A 24999-nucleotide genomic window follows, 5' to 3' on the forward strand; every position below is an offset into this window, starting at 1 on the left:
GCCTTTCAAAGCTTTTCTTGCTACATCTCTTTCTTAGAGATGATGCTCCTTTGTTTCTCCACGAATTTATATAACCTAGTCATCACAAAAGCTAAAACTTCACGAAATTTCCAAAGAAAAACACCTGTACAAAATAAGGATTATCACCTCACTGGTGAACCTCTTAGAAAACTGCCCAGTTTTCACACGAAAAACATAATTCGCAAGGCAAATCTCACTTCAGGTCAAATGTACAAATCACCACTAACGTGAATCAACACAATATTCAATGAATATTTGATAATATCACTCAAAAAAGGGGAGAAACATTGTTAGTACTTCATCACAGCTAAGTAAGACTGAAGTAAACACGAAGTTCTGTCATATTTCTCGTAAGCAATTGCTCACACTGAATTTTAAACAATGCAATTTCAACTCAAATCATATTCAAAATTTAACATATTTAGTGTTAAAATCTTTCAAAAAGAACAAATATTAAGATAGAATTCGTTATTCATCAAATATTGGAATAAAAATACACAAATTTAATCAATTTATTTATAGTGTCCAATTTTATCCTCAAAGTGGACAAAATAAGAAACTGGTCAAAATTATGAGCTCTTACCGTATGTTTAAGAAGTTACTTAGGTGAAAACAAGGTTTAACCATTCCTAATAACATTTTTCAAGGTCAAAGATTAAAAGGGCTGTAAAAAGCGTATTACTCAATCGAATGGTATCATGTGTGGGTTTGTTGGAAAGGGCTTGAGATTTTGAGTGAGTTACGATGATCCTGTTCAAATCAGTTGTGTAGCGGTAAACAGTAAATGATGCGAAAGCACGTTGGAAGTGTAGCATCTAAATTACAAGTTCGAATATTCCGCAAAGTATCATACGCTTTGCCACCCCCTTTTTGTATTCAATCCAAAAATCAGAATTAAATTCCCTATACTTCATCACGACTTTTGTAATTAACCCATAGTTTGAATAGTTTTCCATTGACCATTGAATCTAAAATAATAAAAAAAATAAGTGATACGTATCGTTCAACACTCCTGGGTTAATATTCATAGCTCAAAGAAAATGAACTACATTTAATGTATTGTAATTGATGGTCAAAGTGTAATGTATAGTCCGGTATAATTGTTCAGTTTCCCGAGCACATGGTTTGAGAAGAAAGTTGCCTGGGAAAATTGCCCCAATAGCTCATGGACTAATTCCCCCTACGAGGATAATCTCGATTGTGGCAACAATGAGCCCTCTATTGTATGTTATTGCAGCAGAAAGTGCGTGATTTAGCCTCCCACCCTCTCTGGAGTTCCTGTAGGGACAATAATAGTATGGCTAACAAATGACACACAATGGCTCTGAGTTCCGATATTGCTTGTCCGCACACAAGTCCTCCTTGGCCTTTCCTCCTTGTGACAATCCTAAATCTTCCTCCACCTCATTTGAGGGTGGAAGTGTGTTAATTGCCAATTTGACATGTGTAACTCTCTGTCTTGGCCAGAGTGCTTTTCTCCAGGAGGAAATTATGCAAATAGAACATTCTCCGGACTTGCAAACCTTCACTTGAGATCAATATTGAACTTTGAGAAAACAGGAAGCTTCAGTAAGGTGTCTTGCTAGGAGAATTCTTGGAATTTCTGGAGCGAAGATGGTACATTCTTTAAGACAATTAGTTGGTTTATTAAACACGAATATGTGACCCTTAAAGTCCACAAAAAGCTTCTGGTAAAACAACCAGTTATGTGATTTAAAATCCATTTAGATATAAATAATTAATTTTATCTAAATTTCTAAAACACATTTTGATGAAATTTGCTTTTCTGAAAGCCCATAAATTACTGTGGAAATCTTCATGGGCTATTGAAAAATTGAATGAAAAAGACATTACCACTATCAATATGCCATTAATCTTAACAATGTTGTAAAGAATTAGATTATGAGAGAAAATTACTGGGTTAACTTCCTCAAAACACTTCATAAATAGTTTTGAGATAAAACATCACCGCTCGTGAGTTAATTTACCGATTTTCTTGAATTATTTTTGGGCTTTGCAAAATCACCAAGCATAAAAATTGAAAAGGCAAATAAATTTTGAATTAGCACATAATCTCTCGCGACTCTCTATCTCAACATATTTTTTCTCTGAATTATTCTTGAAAGACAATGGTCTTTCAAGACTTCTTTTAAATGGAAAATGTTCCAGAAAAATTTCCAAAGGCGCCTCGGGGTTGACTCTTTCAACCCTATTCATTCAATTTTGAGTGAGATGATTTCTATGTAAATTCTTTTTTTTTTCTTCATGATTGAGTGACTCTAGCAAGTGATGAGTGAAAAAATATAGCAAGAGATATTAAAAATGTGAACCATTAAGAGAAATCGAGTGGAAAAAAGAGACTGACATATTTTAAGGATTATTTTTCTCCTGTCATTTTTAATTACTGTTCTCAAGGAATTTTCCAATGAAAAAAAAAATAAAAGAAAGCTGCGTGTTATTTCTATTCTGAAAATCCCATTTGTGGGAGATGAAACAAGAAAATTGGAATGAGGGATAAAAAATAGAGAATAGCATGAAAAGAAAATATTTTTTCGATTTTCCTGGTAGCTCAGGATGGAAAATGGTAGGAGAAATGTGCACCAAATAAGATATAAAACCACCACATCAGTAAGACAGGCAAAATAAATAAGAAACCATCATCGAATCCAATTTAAACACAAATGAGCACAAGTACATGATTATCCAGGATGGTGGATTTTTTTTATCGATGGGGGAATACCGTTGAGTATGGAATCGATTTCGTGTAAGGAAAACATAATATTGAGTAATATCCATCGCTTTTCTCATCCCTCAAATGATCAACCACCATGTTTTGTGCTGTAGATCAAAAGGAACGAGCTCCTCCTTCATTGATGGCAATTTTCCAACGTGTTTTTCTCACCACTGTTATCATTTAGGAATCCCACCCCTCAAAATTCAACAGTGGTTCTTCCATGTACTTCTTTCCAAAGGAAAAACAGACGGAAAGTTGATATACCTCTGTGCGCAGTAAAATTTAAATTAGGCTCCCAACTTTTCATCCACACTTCTACAGAATTTCTCGCACCAAAACTTGAGGATGGGAAATTAGAGAAGAAAATTGATGAGGTTCTTCTCAATATTCTTAAAAAATAGAGGGCAAGATAATAAAAGCTCTTCTGGAATATTCCAAAAAGAATAACTGCAATATCTGTATGAAAAACAAACCTAGAGAATCATGATTTCTTCAATAGGATTTACCATGCTCAATTGAGAGGATATTTATTGAGTTTGAGACTGTTTTTTATGTGTGACATGTCCCTTCTTGGTCACCCTCAGTATAGAAAGAAAATCATCCCCTGGGTTATTGCGTGTACCAAGTCACATCAAATACAAAACCTCAAGCTCATAGACACCTCATTAATCCCATCCGAGGGATTGAGCATGAGACTTACAAAAAGTGACCTCATCTTACTTGAAGACAAAGTTGATGAAACTCTAGAAAAAGATCTAAAATTTGAGAAAATTTCGTGGATTAGATAATAAAGCTATCGCACTGAAAATTAATAGCAGGAAATTTAGAACACATTTGTGCTAAATAAATTCATAACTTTAAAAAAATGTATTTTTTTATGTAAATTGAAGTACGATAGAATTTTTTTGAATAAGGACCAAGGGGTGAATAAGTGGCTCTCAGATTGAACCGTGAGCGGCAATTGGCAAAATTGTGCCGATTTGGAGATAAAAATCGTCAGATTAGCATTATTGTGCTAAGAAATCGACAGATCGGCACAATTTGGCCAGAAATCGATAAATCTGCATGTTGAACATGCCATGTTTATTCACAAAAATCGGCAGATCGGGACGATTTTAGCGAAAAATCGGTGTATTTAAGTATCAGTTCGCTCTTATGAAGTATAGCGTTTGCTTAATCTCGTGTAACATTATAAATTTCCTACAGACAATTCCAGTCAGTGGTAAATTTTAATGCACTGCGCTCTGAAAACACTAATCTTGTAAAATTACTTGCGGCAGAATGGCACGAGATCGACAGATCGACACTCGAGTGAACTGTGAGCGGCACAGTTATCTACCCCTTGATAAGGACAATTTTTTTGTAAACTTTACGAGAAAATTTATGAAATAAATTCTTATTTTTAAAACAGGATTTTTTAGATAGTTTGCACAAGTTGTCAGTAAAATTATTGCTTTTAGAAGTAATAAACTGTACGTGTACTGTTGCTGAACAACATATGAAATACCAATACGAAAACACTACGCGCGTCCAGTCGGGTAACATTTTTGTAAAGAGATTTTTTTGGTAAAATCTTCACTCTGGTCTCTCGCTCTCATGGTTGTTAATTCAATCAAGTGTTTTTCTAAATTTAATCTCGAATTTTCAAAGTAATCCTTGTTGAAATTATTTCCGAAAAGTAAATAAAAAGTTGTTAAAGATAAGCTGGTGGATAATTTTGATAAATCTCTGCGCTTGTTCCTGTGGAGTGGCAGCACGGAGGGTTTTTCAAAACTTGCCCTTCGAACCCCATGCTATATCCCATCTCATATTTATCTCAGGTATTTCAACCAGATTGATCATCTAACACAGTACTTGGAATTATATCCCATCTCATATTTATCTCAGGTATTTCAACCAGATTGATCATCTAACACAGTACTTGGAATTATATCCCATCTCATATTTATCTCAGGTAATTTATCCCCACATCAAAACTTGCCCTTCGAACCCCATGCTATATCCCATCTCATATTTATCTCAGGTATTTCAACCAGATTGATCATCTAACACAGTACTTGGAATTATATCCCATCTCATATTTATCTCAGGTATTTCAACCAGATTGATCATCTAACACAGTACTTGGAATTATATCCCATCTCATATTTATCTCAGGTAATTTATCCCCACATCAAAACTGGTCCTTCGGCGCCTTCGAAGAGGACGCTTTTCGGAGGTAGAATCAGAGTCCTGTGGACGTCAAGCTACATTGGGAAAAGTTCCGGGCATTCACACAAAGGTTTTTCGGTGCTTGTGGATACATCCAGGGCCTGAACACATCACACAGTACGCCTCAGGGACCCACCGTGTAGAACACTCTCATTCTCAGCAACACTTCTGGCCATCCTGGTCAGAGTGCACATAACCTCAATCTCAGCACGCTTTGTCAACCTGGTAAGCGTGCCACAATCTCAGAAACAGTTCTGTCCATCCTGGTCAGAGTACACAGTCCACCAGCATGTCTACCATAACTCAAGAAAGAGATTTTATTCTCACAAAGATAACTGAGCTTGAGCAGCAAGTCGCCACAACGCCATTTGCTTCGTATTCTGCAGAACGTCTTCCGGAAGTCGAAAGCAATTTGGCATTTGTTGAAAAGTCAAAGGATCGATTTCTTGCACTTCACCATGACATCAGCAAACGACTCAAGGTGCAGGAGAAAATAGATTCTGAGGCTGAAGTGCTGAATACGTTTCTTTCTCTGTGCCATACAATCGAAATGACACTTAATGAAGTGGTGTTCAGGCTTCGAGAAAAACCAACCCAGCAGACCACACATTCACCCGTGGATCAACAGATGATGACTTTCCTTGTCAAATCCATTATGGATCAGCAGAAGGATGTCATGAGTGAGCTATTGGGAACACATAAATCAGGAATTGAAGCTGTGGCAAATTCAATCAACACACGCACGTCAAAGTCGAATCTAAAGCTTCCTCAGATTGATCTCCCTGTCTTCACTGGAAATATTTCTGACTGGCAGGAGTTTCACGACTTGTTCAGTAGTACAATTCACACAAAAGCTGAGCTCACTACTTCTGAGAAGTTTCAATACTTGAAATCATCTCTGTCTGGCGAACCAGCTCGTCTATTGAAAACCCTCAAAGTCACAGATGCCAACTACAATGAGGCATGGGATACTCTAGTGAAACGCTACAACAAACCGAGGAACATCGTCTTTGATCACATCAAGACCTTTATTGCACAATCCAAGAAGGTCGCGACAAACCCCACAGAGCTTCGCCAGGCTTTCAATACTTTCGAGCAAGTGATTAAGGCAATGGATGCTCTGAAGACTACCACTCGTGATCCATGGTTAATCCACACAGCTATGGAAGCACTGGATCCCGAGACCAAGAGCCTTTGGTCACGAACTCCCTTGGCTAACAACATTCCCACTTGGTCAGAATTCATGGAGTTCCTTGAGAGTAGATGCGATTCCTGGGAGTCATGCTACGACGGGAAGTCTGAAAGCAAGCCTACAAAGAATTCCTCTGCCTCCAAGGTCAACCCAGCTCAGAAGTTCTCTAAGCCCTCTTCGTCAGGGAAGTCATCTACTCAATCAACACCTTCTACTCTCGTGACAACAGTTGAGGAGGGAAAGAAGTGTCTCATTTGTTCTGCTGAATATCATCACATATCTCAATGTCCTCTATTTCTCAATTCACCACCAAAGCGTCGAATTGAGCTCACAAAGGAGAATAAATTGTGTTTGAATTGTCTGCGACCATCCCATGGAGTTCGAGACTGTCGCTCTAGCTGGTGCAGGAAGTGCAATTTAAAGCACAATACTCTTCTTCACGACGCATATCAGTCTACAGACAAATCACATCCCAATTCTCAAGAAGTTCCAGCATCAAAGGCAGGATCCAATACTCAATCTCAAACAAATGCACTCATCAATCATGTGGCCCTACCCATTCAAGTGAATCGTCATACAATTTTGCCATCTGTGCAGGTCTTGGTCACAGGACAAGATGGCCTCAAGCATAGGTGCCGCGCTCTTTTGGATTCCTGCTCACAAACAAATTCAGTCTCTCGCAATTTCGCAAACAAATTGGCTCTACCGTTGAAGGATTCTCATGTTGGTGCTATCAAGGGTATTGGGTCAATTTGCACAAACACACCTCAGTCAATCACAGCAGAAATTGAAGATACAAACAACATTGTTTCCATGGTGTTGGATTTCCTTGTGCTTGAGCACATCACTGATGACCAGCCAGCTGTTGAAGTCAAAATTCCGTATCAAATTCCATCGCACGTGACTTTGGCAGATCCAGATTTTGGCAAGCCCGGTCCAATTGACATGTTGTTGGGGGCCGACGTCTTCATGAGTGTTTTGCGAAGCCGCAAAGTAGCAGGATCTCCTACGCTTCAAGAAACAACCTTTGGCTACATAGTCGCTGGTTGTTTTGAATCGCACTCAGACTCAACATCTTCAGTTTATCACTTGATCACATGTCTTTGTTCCACGGAAGATGCTTCTCTTAACACACAAATGGAGAAGTTCTGGACTTTGGAAGAAGTTAAGGCACAAAAACCACTCAGCGTCGAAGAGCAAAAATGTGAAGCCCATTTTGCTCTCTACACCAGTCGCAATTCAGACGGAAGATATGTTGTAAGACTGCCAACTCGAGAGGATCTTCAGAGTCTGGGGGATTCACGTTACCTAGCAGAGAAGAGATTCCGTTGTATTGAACGCCGTTTGCAGCGAGATGAGAATCTTTATACACAATACAGAGATTTTATGCGTCAATACGAGTCACTGGGACACATGAGGAAGTTGCCAGAGGGATACACTTCACCAAAACCGGCAGTGTATCTGTGTCATCATCCTGTCATCAAAGAATCTACAAGTACCCCAGTCAGAGTCGTCTTTGATGCCTCTGCTAAAACAACCTCTGGAAAATCGCTGAACTCAGTACTCCTAGTGGGTGCAAAAACTCAAGATGATCTTTTCGAGATCTTACTAAGATTTCGGCAGCACAATGTGATCCTCAAAGCAGACATACAAAAAATGTACCGCCAGATTATCATCCATGAAGAGGATCAGAACATGCAGCGCATACTATGGAGGGAAAATCCACAGCAACCTCTTCAGACATATCTGCTCTCAACAGTGACCTACGGCACTGCAAGTGCCCCGTTCCTGGCTACAAGGTGCCTCCAGCAATTGGTAACTGATGAAGGTCAGCATTTTCCGTGTGCAGCACCTGTAGTGGAGAGAGATTTCTATGTCGATGACCTCCTGACGGGAACCTCAGATGTAGAATCCGCGCAATTACTCAGGCAAGAGCTCATTTCCATGCTACAGCGTGGAGGATTCTCCTTAAAGAAGTGGTCATCGAACTCATCAGAAATCATGTCACGAATTCCACAAGAAGACCATGAAAAGAGCTCTTCACTCAGCATGGGTGAGGAAAGTGTCAAGACATTAGGTCTTCATTGGACTCCAAATTCTGACTGCTTCAGATTCACCACTACTGATTTCCATAGCTCCATCACCAAACGCACCATTCTGTCGGACATGGCGAAGATGTTCGATCCTCTGGGTCTTTTAGCTCCTGTCACAATCTCAGCTAAGATCCTTATGCAATCGCTATGGAAGATTCAGACGGATTGGGATTCAACCCTTGATGCTGAAGTGTGTGAAAAGTGGTTAGATTATCAAAACAGTGTTATCAATTCAGTGAACAATATCAAAGTACCAAGAAAATTTACAAGTTTCGAAGATCCAAAATCAGTGCAGTTGTTCGCCTTCAGCGACGCTTCAGAAAGAGCATATGCAGCCTGTGTTTATATTCGTAGCATAGATACCGAAAACAATGTGAGTTCGCGATTGTTGTGTGCTAAAACCAAAGTTGCGCCTCTTAAGCAAATATCTTTGCCTCGACTTGAACTTTGTGGTGCTGTTTTGCTCAAAAGGCTAGTTGAAAAAGTGATCAGTGCTCTGTCAACTCCAATCAGTGAGATCCACGCGTTCACCGACTCAATGATTGTCTTGTGTTGGATCAATGCAGAATCTCGAAGGTGGCAAACATTTGTCGCTAACAGGGTGTCTGAGATTCAGAACACCATTCCTGCAACCAATTGGCATCATGTGACCTCCAAGGAAAATCCTGCAGACCTTGCATCACGTGGAGTGTCAGCAGCAGATCTCTCACACGATTCACTCTGGTGGAACGGTCCATCATGGATCACAAGTTCAGAACTCAATTTCGAGGCTACAGAAATTGAATTGCCAGATGATGCTCATCTCGAAATGCGTCATAACGTCTCCCTTGTGACTACTCAAAATGACTTTTCTGAACTGATTGGGCGTGTTTCGTCTCTTCCCAAGCTTGTGCGAATTGTCGCATATTGTCGCAGATTTATTCTCAACACATACCGCACTTACAAAAAGCAGGAGACGATGTCTGGCTGTCTTTCTCCAGGAGAATTAAGTCAGGCTCGTGTTACAATTGTTCGTCTTGTCCAAAAGGAATCGTTCCCCGGGGATTATCAGAATCTCAGCAAGAACAATGTCGTGTCCAGACAGTCCAAACTTCGAAATCTGAATCCGTTTTTGGATGAAACTGGCCTCATACGAGTTGGCGGTAGAATTCGACATGCGGATGTTCGTTATGATTACAAACACCCTGCTATTCTACCACCTCATCATCACATCACACGTCTTCTTGCCTTGGAGTCACATCACAGTACTCTTCATGGAGGAGCTCAAATGACATTGTCTCACATGCGCCAGAACTTTTGGCCACTGAGGGGAATCGACGTGACCAAAAGAACCGTTCGAGAATGCGTTCCATGTTTTCGTGTGAAACCGCGAACAGCAGAACAGCTCATGAGTGACTGTCACATCTCAAGGGTTTCCGGAGTCCATCCATTTCATCGAACTGGTGTGGATTTCTGTGGACCATTCCACATCAAGCCTCCTGTACGCTCCAAGACACGTCTCAAGATGTATGTGGCATTGTTCATTTGCCTCGCAACTCGAGCAATTCACATAGAACTCGTCGCTGATCTCACAACTAGTGCCTTTCTCGCATCTCTCAGACGTTTTATAGCTCGCCGAGGAAAGCCGTTTGAGATACTTTGCGACAACGCGACCAATTTTGTTGGAGCGAGTCGAGAATTGGCCGAATTGCAACAAATGTTTGAGTCATCTTACAATCAATCTCAGATCATCGAGGCTTCAGCTGAACAGGGAATCAACTTCAAGTTTATTCCACCACGCAGCCCCCACTTCGGCGGTTCCTGGGAGTCTTCAATCAAACGGCTTAAACATCACTTGTATCGGACAATTGGACTCTCTCATCTCACAGAACAAGAAATGCTCACAATTTTGGTTCAAATTGAAGGATGTTTGAATTCACGTCCAATCATGCCAATGTCCACGGACCCATCAGATCTCGAAGCTCTCACTCCTGGACATTTTTTAATCGGACGCCCTCTCAATGCCATCCCAGAAGAACAATTGACAGAAATCCCTGAAAATCGACTCAAAACATGGAAGCTCGTTCAACAAAGACTACAATTCTTTTGGAAAAGGTGGGCTACAGAGTATTTACACACTCTGCAACAACGCAAGAAGTGGACCACACCTTTCCCGTCTCTGCAGCCAGGTGCCCTTGTCATCATCAAAGAAGATCACTTGCCACCAATGAAATGGAGTCTAGGACGAATCATCAAGTGTTACTCAGGAGCAGATGGCAACGTCAGAGTTGTTTCCGTCAAAACATCGTCAGGAGAATACACAAGGGCAATCGTCAAGCTTTGCCCACTTCCCATACCAGAATCATCTTAAAAAATATCCATTTTTTACCTGGTCAGGATGTTGCTGAACAACATATGAAATACCAATACGAAAACACTACGCGCGTCCAGTCGGGTAACATTTTTGTAAAGAGATTTTTTTGGTAAAATCTTCACTCTGGTCTCTCGCTCTCATGGTTGTTAATTCAATCAAGTGTTTTTCTAAATTTAATCTCGAATTTTCAAAGTAATCCTTGTTGAAATTATTTCCGAAAAGTAAATAAAAAGTTGTTAAAGATAAGCTGGTGGATAATTTTGATAAATCTCTGCGCTTGTTCCTGTGGAGTGGCAGCACGGAGGGTTTTTCAAAACTTGCCCTTCGAACCCCATGCTATATCCCATCTCATATTTATCTCAGGTATTTCAACCAGATTGATCATCTAACACAGTACTTGGAATTATATCCCATCTCATATTTATCTCAGGTATTTCAACCAGATTGATCATCTAACACAGTACTTGGAATTATATCCCATCTCATATTTATCTCAGGTAATTTATCCCCATGTACAATACAAATGAACAGTGAAAACAATTCAAGCAGAAAAATAAAAGTATTAAAAATCAGTGTATTTAATTTAGAACTTTGAAAGCACTGAAATTATAGTGAAAGCTTTGGCAAAGGGATAATAAAATGCTTTATCATTTTACCTACAACCGTCTTATACACCGTTATTGGTAAAAAGATGTTTTTTTACTAAACCAAGTTTTTACCGCTCATTTGATTTTTTTTCATTAAAAAAATTAAGGGAAAAAGGAATAAGCGCCTAGAAATAATGTTTTTCTTTTTAATGGGGGTCACCGAAGACTGGAAGTTGATATATAATATTTTACCACTCAAACTCCAAAGCGGTGACAAGTTAGAAAAAGAGCAGATTTTAACTGCTCTCTGTTTAAGTTTGAGCAGTAAAATCGTGATTTTTGACAGAGTAAATGTATCACAAGTTTTGAAGTTTATGCATTAATAAATTCCAGAAATATTGGACAATTTCAAACAGCATGTATTTTGCATTTACCATCTTGAGAAGACTAATTTTTCATTATTTTTAAAAATTATTCTACATTAATATTGGAATAATGGGTGTAGGAATGCACTTTTGTACTAAAAAGATACGTTTCTGTGTTAAAAAATTTTGCATTTTCTAAAATTGATAAAAACAGAATCAAAAATAAAGTTTCAGTGTAAGATTTTGGAAAAAAAGAAAAAAAAAAACACAACTTTACAAATCTTTCACTCAGAAAATTATTTTAGTCTAAATCAATAATATTTAATTTTTGAGCTTTCATTTTCACCCCAGTCATTTAGAACCCTTATGAAAATTTCAATATTTTTTGTTTTTTATTTGTAAGAATTGATCATGAATTTGGGGATCTCAGTGGCGCAATAGGCAAGATCGTTGGGTCTTGGGCAGATGAGATCTATAACTCGACTCTCACAGTTGTAAGTTCGAGTTCCGGTAGATGCAAACAACTGAATGTTTATAAAAAGACATTTTCACTGTGATAGAACGTAATAGAAGTGCACTACTTCTGCTCAAAAAAAAAAAAACTCCGGGAGCACGGAAAAAGCATTCACACTGAGGAGAAGGCGCTCCTGGGCGGTCTACAAACGGACTTAGCAGGTTCTTCCAACACATTCATCAACAACAATATAACATAATATGATTACATCGTAATAAATATACCGATACGAATAATGCCCAACGTACAATAAATTTTGTTTTGTAAACATGTTTTTGACATTTCAGTGAGAGTAAATGAAACCGACATCTAGTCATCTCGCTCTCTCTCATATGAAATTTTGAAAACATCTTAACAAACAAAAGTTATTGCGCGTTGGGCATAATAATAATCACGAATTTAAACATAATTTCTAATGCAATATTGAATTAGAATTTATAGAAAAAAAATCCTTACTGGAACTATTTTATTAGTACTTTACGTTTACATCGTTTACACGGTGCGACAAAATTTACCTTTTTGTGGGTGTCTTTGACGAGAGTGCCAAAACTTGTTAGAGGGTCATTTAAGGACCTCAAATCTGCAATCCGTTTGTCCGGGTCACCTCTAGATTTTTTTGAAAAAGCATATTTAGTTTTTTGATGTTTTATAAAATTCAAAAATTCATATCTCCGGTTCTAATTATCCGGTGGTAGTCACATAAAGCTAAGCTGACGCGTAATTTCATCCTCTATAACTCTTGTGAACATATCAAGCATCTACGATGAAAATGAAGTATATTTTTCAAAGATTTTTTGAAAAAGGGCACCTAAAATGATGCATTTTTCTGTGTTTTTTCATCTTCTAGTAATTTTCCCACTTTAATAGAGCATTTTATATGTCAAATAACTATGCCTAAAAGTTAGAGAATTTAATATTCTTTCATATCTTTTTGGTTTAAATTTTCTATCCTAATTCGTTCATTCACAATAATTTATTGAAAATAAAATGCATTAAAATCTCTTATTATATATAATTATATTAGTATCTTTGTCTAACCTACTGAAGAGCATTCTCTTTTGCATTCTCACTTACAAATTTCATATAAAAAGAGGTGAAATGAAAGAAAAGAGACGTATTTAGAAATAGAGAGAGAAGAATAGCTGTTATGAGTGCCAAAAAACTATTCTTCTCTCTTTATTTCTATATACGTCTCTTTTTTTCATTTCGCCTCTTTTTATATGAAATGTGTAAGTGAGAGTGCAAAAGAGAATGCTCTTCAGTAGGTTAGACAAAGATACCAAATAATTATATATAATAAGAGATTTTATTTTTATAATAATGCATTTTATTTTCAATAAATTATTGTGAATAAACGAATTAGGATAGAAAATTTAAACCAAAAAGATATGAAAGAATATTAAATTCTCTAACTTTTAGGCAGTTATTTGACATATAAAATGTTCTATTAAAGTGGGAAAATTACTAGAAGATGGAAAAAACACAGAAAAATGCATCATTTTAGGTGCCCTTTTTCAAAAAATCTTTAAAAAATATACTTCATTTTCATCGTAGATGCTTGATATGTTCATAAGAGTTATAGAGGATGAAATTACGCGTCAGTTTAGCTTTATGTGACTACCATCGGATAATTAGAACCGGAGATATGAATTTTTGAATTTTATAAAACATCAAAAAACTAAATATGCTTTTTCAAAAAAATCTAGAGGTGACCCGGACAAACGGATTGCAGATTTGAGGTCCTTAAATGACCCTCTAACAAGTTTTGGCACTCTCGTCAAAGACACCCACAACGTGTCGCAAAGTGTTATCACCGCCACTTGTTCTAAAATTACGTCATTTTTCTCCCACCGTAGATAGGAAATTTTAAGTAAAATTGTCAATGCTTATTATTAGTAGGCTTATTTTGCACTAAATTTTTTTCTATGTTTTCGTAGAAAATATTTTGTTATAGCTTATGCCCAGCGCACAAAAACATTTGTTTTGTAAACATGTTTTTAAGATTTCAATGAGAGTGAATGAAACCCAGATCTAGTTGTCTCGCTCACTCTCATAGGCAATTTTGAAAACATGTTTACAAATAAAAGTTATTGTACGCTGGGCATTACTTACTAAACTTAAAGAATTTTCCCCTTTGAATTTTTCTTTTATTTTCTGGAAGTGAAATTTTAGGCTTTACCTGTTTTTTATAAATATTACACAAATGTTTCATTTTTATTATAAATAAACCTCGCTAAAATAGTAAAAAAAATAATGTTATTAGTTGATTTAGTACAGACACGTGCTAAATATTCAACTTCTCAAAAATAATTAATATACTAAGTTTTAAAGTATTTTCGAATTTATAATAATGCGAATGGTTCTAAATTAATCACTTTTTAATATGTTTTGTGACAGATTCTAAATCTATGCGGTTCCAGCAACTCTGTTGGGATATTGTTGAAAGAAATTGGAGCATCTTCGACTCCCAAGTAATCTTTCAAAGAGGAAGGAAAAATCCACAGAAGAAAATTCTGGGGGAGTAGAACCCCCGCAAAGTCATAAAAGACACATAAAACCCTCAAACTTTTTTTACGATGTATATTTTGTTATTTATGAAGTGGCAAAGTGATATTTCTCCCTCATCCTCAAAATAGTCTTTCTTGGGCTTTTGACGACAAGAAAAAGAATATAAGAAAGCACCCCAAAGAGACACATTCCAGTGGGATAATGAGGCTGTCAAATGAAGAGTGTATTGAAAATAAATCAAAAGAACATCCTGATGTGTCCAAGAAAAATTCCTTCTGACAATTTTCACTAGTTTTTTTTATGATTTTTGGGTTCGTTGATTTTCAGTAAGAGAAAATTGTTTACAGTCAGTTGCAAAGGGAGGATTTAATCTTGCCTCCAGGGAAATGGTTGATCATTTAATGGTCAGTCATGCGTTTATATTGTTTCTATTATAAAATTCACGCATTATTTACAAAATAAATAGAAAAGACTTTTGCAGGAGAATCATTCACAGCTCAGGAAAATTCTGTAAAATTCTTCTCGAAAATGCCGTGTCTAAACTAATTCCTCAACCGCAAGAGCTCTCGAAAGTGCTTGAGGGTATGTTTATTTTTCCACAAAACGTATTTAAGCTTCGATGGAAAATTCCTTGATAAAACATCCAAAAGGAGGTTCAAAAGGGTGCCAACAGACTGGATTCCCACAAAAATCATTCATGGATTTAAATCGACCTATACGCGGGATTTTCTTTGGGAATTTTTCTAAGCGGGAAAATAAACCTCGTTGGGTGAAAGCAATCAGGACCATTGATCTAAATGTGCGGAAAGGAATGTGCTATTTTCTCCCTAAGCTCTAATGAGAGCACCATGTGGTGAAAATTAAACTTTCAAACTCATGTGTAGTACCTTTAATTTAACCTGTTATCCAGCACTTTAATCTAATTACAGGTATGAAAATGTGTCGGTTTCATTGGCTTCAATATATGGCTCAATTTCTTCATTAAACATTCATGAATTTATTATTCTCCTTTTGGTGTTATTTATATTTCCAACCAAACACTGGCGGATACCAACTTTTTTTTTCTACCTTCCAAAGCCCTACATTGAGTGTTTGTTTTAGCCCGTGGTCGAGAAGAAAAAAAAAGAGGGAACCTTTCTCCACAATCCCCAAACACCCATCAATAAAACACACTTTCACTTATGCTTGGAAATTTTTATCGTGTTTCTCTGCTGGTGAATTCCTTTCTTCTTTACCACAAAACAGAAAATATTTTCATGCAGAGCGAAGGGTGAAAAAATGTAGAAAATATTGACGTAACTGTGCTCAAATGATCGAGGTCCACGCGAAATTTAAATTAGATTCAATTTAGAAAATATTCATAATATTATTCTTAGAGTAGATGAAGGTGTCACGATTTTCCCGGTATTTCCGAGAGGAAGCTTTGAAGGAAATGATGCAGAAAATGTGGAACATTTCTAAAACAGGAAACAAATAAAATATTTAGAACAACAACAAAAATCTTAACTTTATTAATCCATTAATATTTCCTTTTGATTAATTTTAATAATTTATTCTCATACACTAATTTACAATAATTGAAAAAAAAAGTTTGCAGCCAAATGCTTGTTAGCTCTTGATGATAAAAAGGGAAACTGGGGTAGTTGTAGACACTGATTTTTATGGCTACATTACTTGGACTTGTGTCGATCACTTCTTTAGTAGACAAGGATCTTTATAGTATCAATGAATTCCCATAGATTTTGTTCTTTGAAGCCTATTATATATTTAATTTAAAAAGTCACAGTGTTTACAACTACCCCAAGTTTCCCCTAATTGCCTAAAGTTCGTAAATCGAGAATAATTATGGTTGAAGAATATTTAAAAAAGAGATGTTGAGAAAAAAGAAATAAAGTCTCAGCTTTTTATTTGGGCACATACCGGTTTACTAGCGATTAAAATGTGCTTAAGAAAAGCATAAATTTAGAATATTTGATCATGACTAACAAGCATACAAACTAAATAAAAAATTGAAGCCGATAAAGGTATATCATTTAGAAGGAACCTTACCGATTCAATAACGATTAAGTCCGATGCAACCGGGTTTGATATTTCAAGATATTTAAAAAATTAAAATTTAATCAAATCGGTTGTAAAATAGGCCCTCCAAAGTGGTTTAACCCATTCCTTTCCATGGTATTATACATCATACGCAAATTGACTAATATTAGATGATTTATTCCTGGGCAATTTTTAACCGAATTGCTATTGGAAATGTATTTTTATAGACTTTAATTCTTCAATTACTTGAGAAAAATAGTCCAACAGAGATGAAAATACATTTTGTTATTATTTTCTTGCTTCGCTGAAGGTCATGCAAAATTTTTGCTCAAAATAGCGGACGGAAAATACGACACCCCGTCGAATTTGTTAAAATTGGTCTCTTTCCTCTTTCCTGATTTGAATTCTAGTTGCCAATTTGTGTTCTTGGATAGTTACTCTATCTAAAGCAATAGAGTTTGTAATGAATTAATGCACAGAATTTAAATTCAGTGACCGTTAAGTCGTGTGTTTGAGAGGGGCTCCCCTTAATAGGTAAATTTTTTTTTCTTAAATTCATCTATTAATCTGTAGGAAACTAATCCCAAAATATGAACATTCTATCTTAAGTATTTCTGGTACATTGACTAAATGGGTTAACTTTAACCTTCGAAAATACTATATCGAAAAGTTCTTTCGGACATAGGTGTCTAAGGACTAAGAACAAAATATTCATCTTAACTGCCTACAAAATATTTTCAAAAATGAACAAAATATAGGAACTGTTTTTACAATGACCAGAAAACATAGTTTTGGAAGGAAAGGAGCGGGTGAAGGGAAAGGAAAAATTACTGTCCTATATAATCTTAATTTATGGTGTGATCGTCGAAGACCGGAAGCCGATATCTCTTACCGTTTGGTCTCTAGCTCTGTCAGAAGTTGATAAAAAGCAGATTATATAACTGCTCTCTCTTTGAGTTCGAGCAGTAATACTTAAAGCAATCTTAATTTTACAACTTCTAGGTTTCTCGGAATAATAAAAAAAATTATATAAGACCATCAATTAGCCATACATATTAAAGGAAAAATAATTTTTATTAATTAAAAAAAAAGTCAAATTTTTGAACTTTTAGTAAAACAACTTGAAAAAATACATGAACTCGTGATTTATTCTTAAAATGAGTTTTATTTTAACTTTTTGAATAGCTAATAATGCTTACATAAGGGCCCAGGTGGTTCATATAGGATAGATACACTATTTTTTTTAATTTATTTTCCGATTCATAACAGATCTAAACCCTCTAAAAATCGATTTATAAATTTTCTCAAAAGTTCCGAGACAGTAAGTAATTAAATTTGGAAATAAAAATCAGTTCACCTGTTCATTACTAATTTGTTATCAGTTATTATGTTTTCGAAATTCGAATACCTTTTAAATAACATCTAACTGGTCTCAATTGAATAAAATATACACTACCCATAGATATAAACCTTACACTACCCAAAACTTTTCGTTAAGCTAAAAGGAAAATCACAAAAAATAAGAAATGGTCAGTAAACGGAAAAGTTTTCGGAAATAAATTTGAATAATTTTAAAGAAACTAAATCTTATACAAATAGCACTTAAAATTGTAATATGAAACTTCAATTGCCTTTTTAACTCTCATTATAAGTGCATTATTCTTTTTTTTTCCTATTCAATTAGAAATTTTAAGTGACCAAATTAATAATGTAAGTAATAGTTAGTTTTAACGTTGCTCTAATGCAGAATTTAAAAATGCAAATATCTTTCTTGAAAAATTTTAAAACTATTCTTGAAATTTTCAAAAGATTTTCCAAAGTCATGCAATTAAGCGAAATAAAATATATATCAACAACTTGTAAATCATTTTGATTTCCTTAACTTTTCTATTCTGAAAGCAAAACTACAAGCCAGACCAAAAAGCAATAAAAACAAGCAAAATAAATGGGAAACATAAAACAAGTTGAGAATGGTGATTTTCTTGCTAAATTGCCATTTTCTTCATTTTCTTGGTGACCATGCAAAAGAAATTAGAGATTTTGGTAGAACTTTTATAGCAATAGCTTGGAAAGTTTTGCGACTCGGCGCTACCAGAGGAAAAATCCTTAAAGAGATGTGGGAAAATTAATAAATCTTATCTCTGTGACATGACTTCAATGGGCCAAGATGGTGTGTCTCGTAATAGAGGAAATTTCCGAATAAATTTCTGACTAAATGAAACGTGGCGACACTTTTTTCCTCATCCAACAGCAAATATATCCTTAATTAATTTCACTGCTATTTCGCACAAATCACTGATTCCATCTCTTATGCTTATTTCGCCATATAAGAAAGTGGACGATTAATTTCTGGCACTGAAGAGTGCCTGCCTTTTAGCCCAAGATGGGGAGAAAAAAAAAAAGAAAAACAATAGGAATGGGAAAATCCTCATGTTCGCCATTTTATTCCTTCTGACTTTTATTTTCTCTCACTCGTTTGGGCTCTCAATAAAATAAACGGAGCGTAAAAATGTCATAAATTAGTGCTGCTTCTGCCACACACTCTCTCAAGAGTCCACCCCATAAGATAACCACCCAAAAAGCACTTGAACCCTCACCCTGAGCCTCTTCTTATCTTCCTCCTTCTGCTGTCGATCAGCCAGAAGACGCAATCGAGGGTGGATTCCACCCTACGATGTCGCCAGCCACTTCTTGCCATGAACGAGGGTGTGGTTTGCTCATGAGACAATCTCATCCACGATGACCATCCATTGTCCTCCAGAACTGACCAATCTCCACGAAAGGCTAGTCGATTGACCACTTCCCGCTTTTGGACATTTTAGGGAATTTCTTGCATTTCCATCTGAGTGGATTTTCCCATTTTGAATATAATGGATTTGTGGAAAAGCTCTATAAATTGCTATGAGAATGAGAACTGTTGATTAAAAGACTTAATGGAATTATCTAATCACGAAATGTCAAAATTGAAATGAATTTAGGGCAAGTGTGCCAAATTTCGGCCAGCTTTATATTTCGGCCACTTTGAGTATAATTTTGGCCAAGCAATTAAATGAATTAGAATTATGGATTTAATCTTCGAATAGTCAATGAATTTACTTCTGTTTTAAATATTTACTCATTTTAGGATGTATTAACACAAAAATCGTTAAATTTTATTTACAATTTGAATTTAAATTGTGTTGTAAAAACTCAGTGTGAAAAGAGTCTTACAAAAAATGTGACAGATCGCTTGTGTTTCTAGCAGTCTTGTGATTTGTGGTGAAATTCAGAGGGTTTTCCTTCGAAGTTTTTCATGACAATTGGTTAGTTTTCATTAAAAATTCTTTCTGTTTAAGTTAATACTGAATCAATCTTTAAATTTAGGGTAAAATTTCCCATCTGGATCCTATATTTCGCGTGAAAAAGTAGATACTTTGTGATCGTCTCTCCAGTGAGGCAATGTTGCCTATTCCGGCAACTTCTTCTAGTTTCCTAAATTTCTTATTCATTTTATTTATTTTTTTCAATTTTTAAGTTCTACAATGCCCATAGAAAAAAAGCATCGCTTCTATGAAAAAGATGATGTGGAAAAGGCCTTGGAAGAGTTCAGGAAGGGTAAACTGCTACGGAAATTTACGCGTAAATTTGAGAAGATGTCAAGGTAAACTCTTCGGCTCTTCAGGACAAATTACACGGAAGATCTCAGGGCTTGTAGGTCATATAAACGTATGCTTCACAAAAGCTGGTCACAAGCAAGGTGGCCGGTATTACACTCAAAGTGGTCGGAATACTACCCAAAGCAATGTCTATATTTTTATTATTTTTTCAAAATTTTGGGAACTGATTTAAAGAAAACAAAGATAATAAACTAGTTTTCAAGGTTCCATACAACCCTCCCGAAAAGGAAGTAACAAAAAATTTCAATATGTATTAAAAATATAGCATTTCAAACTTGGGACTTTGGTGCTTATTTGCAACTATGCCGAAATTTGGCACACTTACCCTATAAGAAAGCAAAAGTTATTTTTGTAACATAGAGAAGTGGTGTAAAAGCGCCCCATGCTTTGCGAAATGCTCGAATTCTTAATTTAAACTTAAATAATACTTTTTCAAAACTCAGAAAATTATCTTGAAATTTTGTCTAACGCATATTATACTCACTTATAGTATAGACTTTATTAAAATTACTCAATTAGTGCTTTTGTCACATTTATTTAAATAATCAAAGAATAATCCATCGCGTCTCAAACATGCAGGCTCTTCTCTATCTGAAAAGTACTTTTGCAACATTTACGTTTACCAGTCCGAAACCGATTTCAACTGACTTATTAACCCTTTAACGACGAGACAGTTTTCGCTGACCGAAAATCAGCAATTGAAATGAAACCGATAAACAAAATCAGTAAAAGGTATTATATCTAACCTTAGAAAATCTAACAGAGTTTGATACGGTGTACTTTTTATCTCTATGAGCGATAGGGGAAAAAATAGCCCAAAAATTCAAGTAACATTTCTGAGAATACCAATGAATGATACTTTTTACCATAACGAAAAATATTATGTTTGAGTATTGTAGTTTCTTTTTCCAAAACGGTTTTGATTAAAAAAATTGGAAGTATATAAAATAATTAAAATCAATTTTTATTATGAGAATTTAAAAATTCGTCATTTTTAAACTTAAATTTTTATTATATAGCAAATATTCGAAAATTTGACAAAATATTGTCGTAATACGCTCGACAGATTCAGAGATTTCGATTTAATTTCGACGATTTGGCCAAGTTTTTCTTATTGGGTCTACTTTGCAATTACGTACAAACATTAGAAAAAAATAACTTTAGATAGTCAGGAAAAATAATTTTCTTTATGGGACACCGGTGTTCCAATCGTCCTTAAAGGGTTAGACCGATTATATAATAATAATCTTTATTTATTAATAGGACTGATAGTCCTCTATACAAAGTAACGCATTAGATGTGCATGAATTACAAATGTATCGCTGTGAGTGAAGCGATGAATAATCGACAAGTCCTATGGTGGGGTTGGACGGCTGATCAACACTCCGTCCGAGCAGGACCGTAGATGCTCAATGAAATTATTCAGAGCAACTGAAGAAGAGCTCAACCGGTTGGGAGCTAATGAACGGCAGAGATGGCTGCACAAAGAATAGACTATCTGGCGGTGCTTCATGATGATTATTATTGCTGTGTGTTTTTACTGGTACTACCACATTCAAAGCTGTCTCCATCCAGACACTCATTTTTTCCAAGCTTGCACCGGGCGCGATTCGATCTCACTTGATCGAATCAGGGACTCTCTGCGCCAAAGAGCCCAGCACTCTTACCAACTGAGCCAATGAGTCCCAATGATTATATCACTCAGGAGTTCGCCGAAAATAGCTTAGGGTTTAGTAATACTTATTTTTAAATAAAAAATTACCGTATGATAACCGGTTCATTACCGATTAGAATCGCTTCACATTTCTTAGAAATTCTAAGACCTTTCCAGCGAAGTCAAACATGACGTCATTCAGTTAAGGAATATCTCTCTGAAGCCTCTAGCAGCTTAGCAGATCCATTCACACATTTGGCCTTAAAAATCCGTTATTAGAAAAAATTAAATGGTATTTTCGTATATAAACGAACTGTCCACCTAATTGATCACTAAAACGTATCAAAAATTAATATGAAAAAAATCGCACAACGCGTTTTCGAGCAATTTGAAAGAAAAGATAGTTTTGGAGAGTAAGAGGAAAGACACCCTTAAATGTTTTTCATTTTTATTCAAAAAAAAATTAGGCTAAATATACTACTTTCTATAAACACAACCCAATCTGTGAAAGATCATACATTTTATTATTATATTCCTAATATTGAATTTTTATAGCAGCATTCTTTTTAATTCGAAATAAATCAGCTAATAAAAATCCAAATTGATTTTAATGCAGTAAGTCAACTGAAAACAGTCTTTTTTTTATCCTGGATTTATTAATACACCAATTAGCTTTTTCCATCCTAGCAATACATCATAGCATAACAATTCACTAACATAAATAATTTTTCAATGAGGAAAAAAATGTGGAAAAGGTTAATAAACATTGAAATGTTTCCGCATATTTATTGGCATTGAATAGCATTCGATGGAAGAGATGATATGGCATATTGTATTTTGACAAAATCCCCAATTCCCACGATCTACCCTCGAGGCTGAAGTTTAATTTCATCCATTTCATCCCAAAATAATCATGAGTCCTCGGGGGGCGCCGCGCAAATGCCAAGTGCCATGTGGAGGGAGCAGATTTTGCAGGAGCAGATTCTCGGATGACACGACATGTTCCGCCTCCTGCTGTCGCTGTGCTTTCTCCCGCGAAAATTAAGGCTCAACCTTCCCGCCCAAAATCTCAGCCGTACAAACGATATGTTAATGATAATAATTGTGATCGCAAAAGCGTGATGAGATGCCGAATGAAATCAAAATTCACTTGCACAACAATATCTCAGGCCCTTCGGAAAAATTTTTGCTATTTTACACAAAAGAATGGAGGGAAACACAATATTTTTCTATCAAAGCATTGAGCAGAAATTTTCTGCTTATATCCCAAATATTTTGACAAGTGAAATAATTGCGAAAAATTCCACGTGGGAGAACCGAAGAGAATCCTTATCAAAATTTTGACTCCTACATTTTGTGGGAATTTGTTGGAGATCTTATGAAGCCTTCTTTAAAAGATTCATGATTTAATATCTTTATGTAGGTTTCCGTGTAGGGGAAACTGGGGCACCACCAAACACGGGGTACCACAAAACAGTAATTTTTATTTCTAAACTACTTGGACTATCTCGATCATTCCTTCAGTGGACAAGCATCCCTATAGTGCCTATAAATTCCTATCGGTCTTATCCTCTGATATCCAATATCCGATTAAAAAATCGCAGTGTTTGGTGGTGCCCAGTTTCCCCTATGCATTAATTCTTATTTTTTTTAATTAATGCACTTAATAAGGATTATGAATAAAATTAAATAAAGTTTGAATGTTATTGCCTTAAAATTCTTTTAAGTCTAGCTATTATTAGTATAAGACAAAATTGATGTTCTATAAAAATAAAACAAGTATTATCTAAATTTGATGGAATCTGAATTATTAATGAGTAATGCATGTTTTTTTTTGTAATCCTGAGAAATTTACTTAAACTTGATAGACAAATGATCCAATGAACCTAGAAAATCGTCACATGGAACTGAACTTTGTCTATTATCTATTGTATCGCTAAAATCGACGTTATGAAGATGTTATCATCTTTCGCTTTTCCCACATGTCTTTAAAAATATTTTTTGAAATAAATATTTGAACTCATGATAGATTAAACATTAAATCGAAAAAGAAATCATGAGTTTTAATTATTCACATCAATATTATGAATTTTCTAGACCTGGGGAAGAAGAGAAGCCCTTCCGAAATATGCAAATGGGAAAGAAATCAAAGGTTATTTTTAATTTCAAATTCCTTTGGTTTTCCTTAGCATTTTCTATTGCATTTCAACGATATTAGGTGAGATTCTTAACAATCTCACCTACTATAATCCTAACAAAATTTCATGTCCTCCGATCGCGCTCAAACTTGGCCAAAATGTGTTTCGCCACTTCCTGATCACGAATATATGGGGGGCTAAGTTACGTTCCCGGCCGGCCGGCCGGCCGGCCGTCCGGCCGCTCTTTGGAGCTTAATAGCTCCTAAACTAAAAAAGATATCGACTTGCGGTTTTCGGCAAAGGTTATATATCGCATGAAAATTGCAACTTGGTGTATTGACCCCCCACCCCCCACCCCTCCTTCCGCCATTTTGAAGACCCCCCTTTTTTTGTTTTCTCAATAGCTCCGCCCCTATGGCATCGATCGGGCTCAAATTTTAGTATGTTATAGCTGGGCCTTAGAGCTTTCCATCAATACCAAACTTAAGGTCCCCCGGCCCCCCTGACCCGAGCTATAAGGGTCCAAAAAAAAATTCTTAAAATGGCCATAACAACGGTTCTAATTGTCAGAATTTAAAAAATGAGGGCTTTTTGGAAAGCTCTCGTGAAATGCCACTTCTTCTTCTAACATCGCAAGTTCATAAAACCACCGCTAGGGGCGCTATTATTAAAAAGAAAATTTTTAAATCTTAAAAGTTAAATAACTCAAAAATTCCTTATGCAATCGGGCTGAAAATTTAGTATGTTGTAGCCGTTGATTATACCTATCAAACAAAAAAAACCTTAAGTCGATCCATAACCCCTGACCCGAGCTATAAGGGGTCAAAGTTCGAACATTGACCGGCCTCTATCTCCGGTTCTAAATAACATATCGACATAAATTTTACCTTTTTGGTTTCGGCTTGATGAGCACTTTCAGATGGAAGTTCAAAA

General features: G+C 35.9%; 1 protein-coding gene across 1 annotated transcript; it reads left to right on the forward strand.

Moving 5' to 3' along the window:
* The first annotated feature begins 5255 nt into the window (after window positions 1–5255).
* LOC129801041 (uncharacterized) lies at window positions 5256–10601 on the forward strand. The gene has a single exon (XM_055845800.1). It carries the CDS (start codon window positions 5256–5258, stop codon window positions 10599–10601), a length of 5346 nt encoding a protein of 1781 aa, XP_055701775.1.
* The last annotated feature ends 14398 nt before the right edge of the window (window positions 10602–24999 follow it).

This window comes from Phlebotomus papatasi, chromosome 2 (assembly GCF_024763615.1).
Source record: "Phlebotomus papatasi isolate M1 chromosome 2, Ppap_2.1, whole genome shotgun sequence".
In the NCBI taxonomy this organism is placed as follows: Eukaryota; Metazoa; Arthropoda; class Insecta; order Diptera; family Psychodidae; genus Phlebotomus; species Phlebotomus papatasi.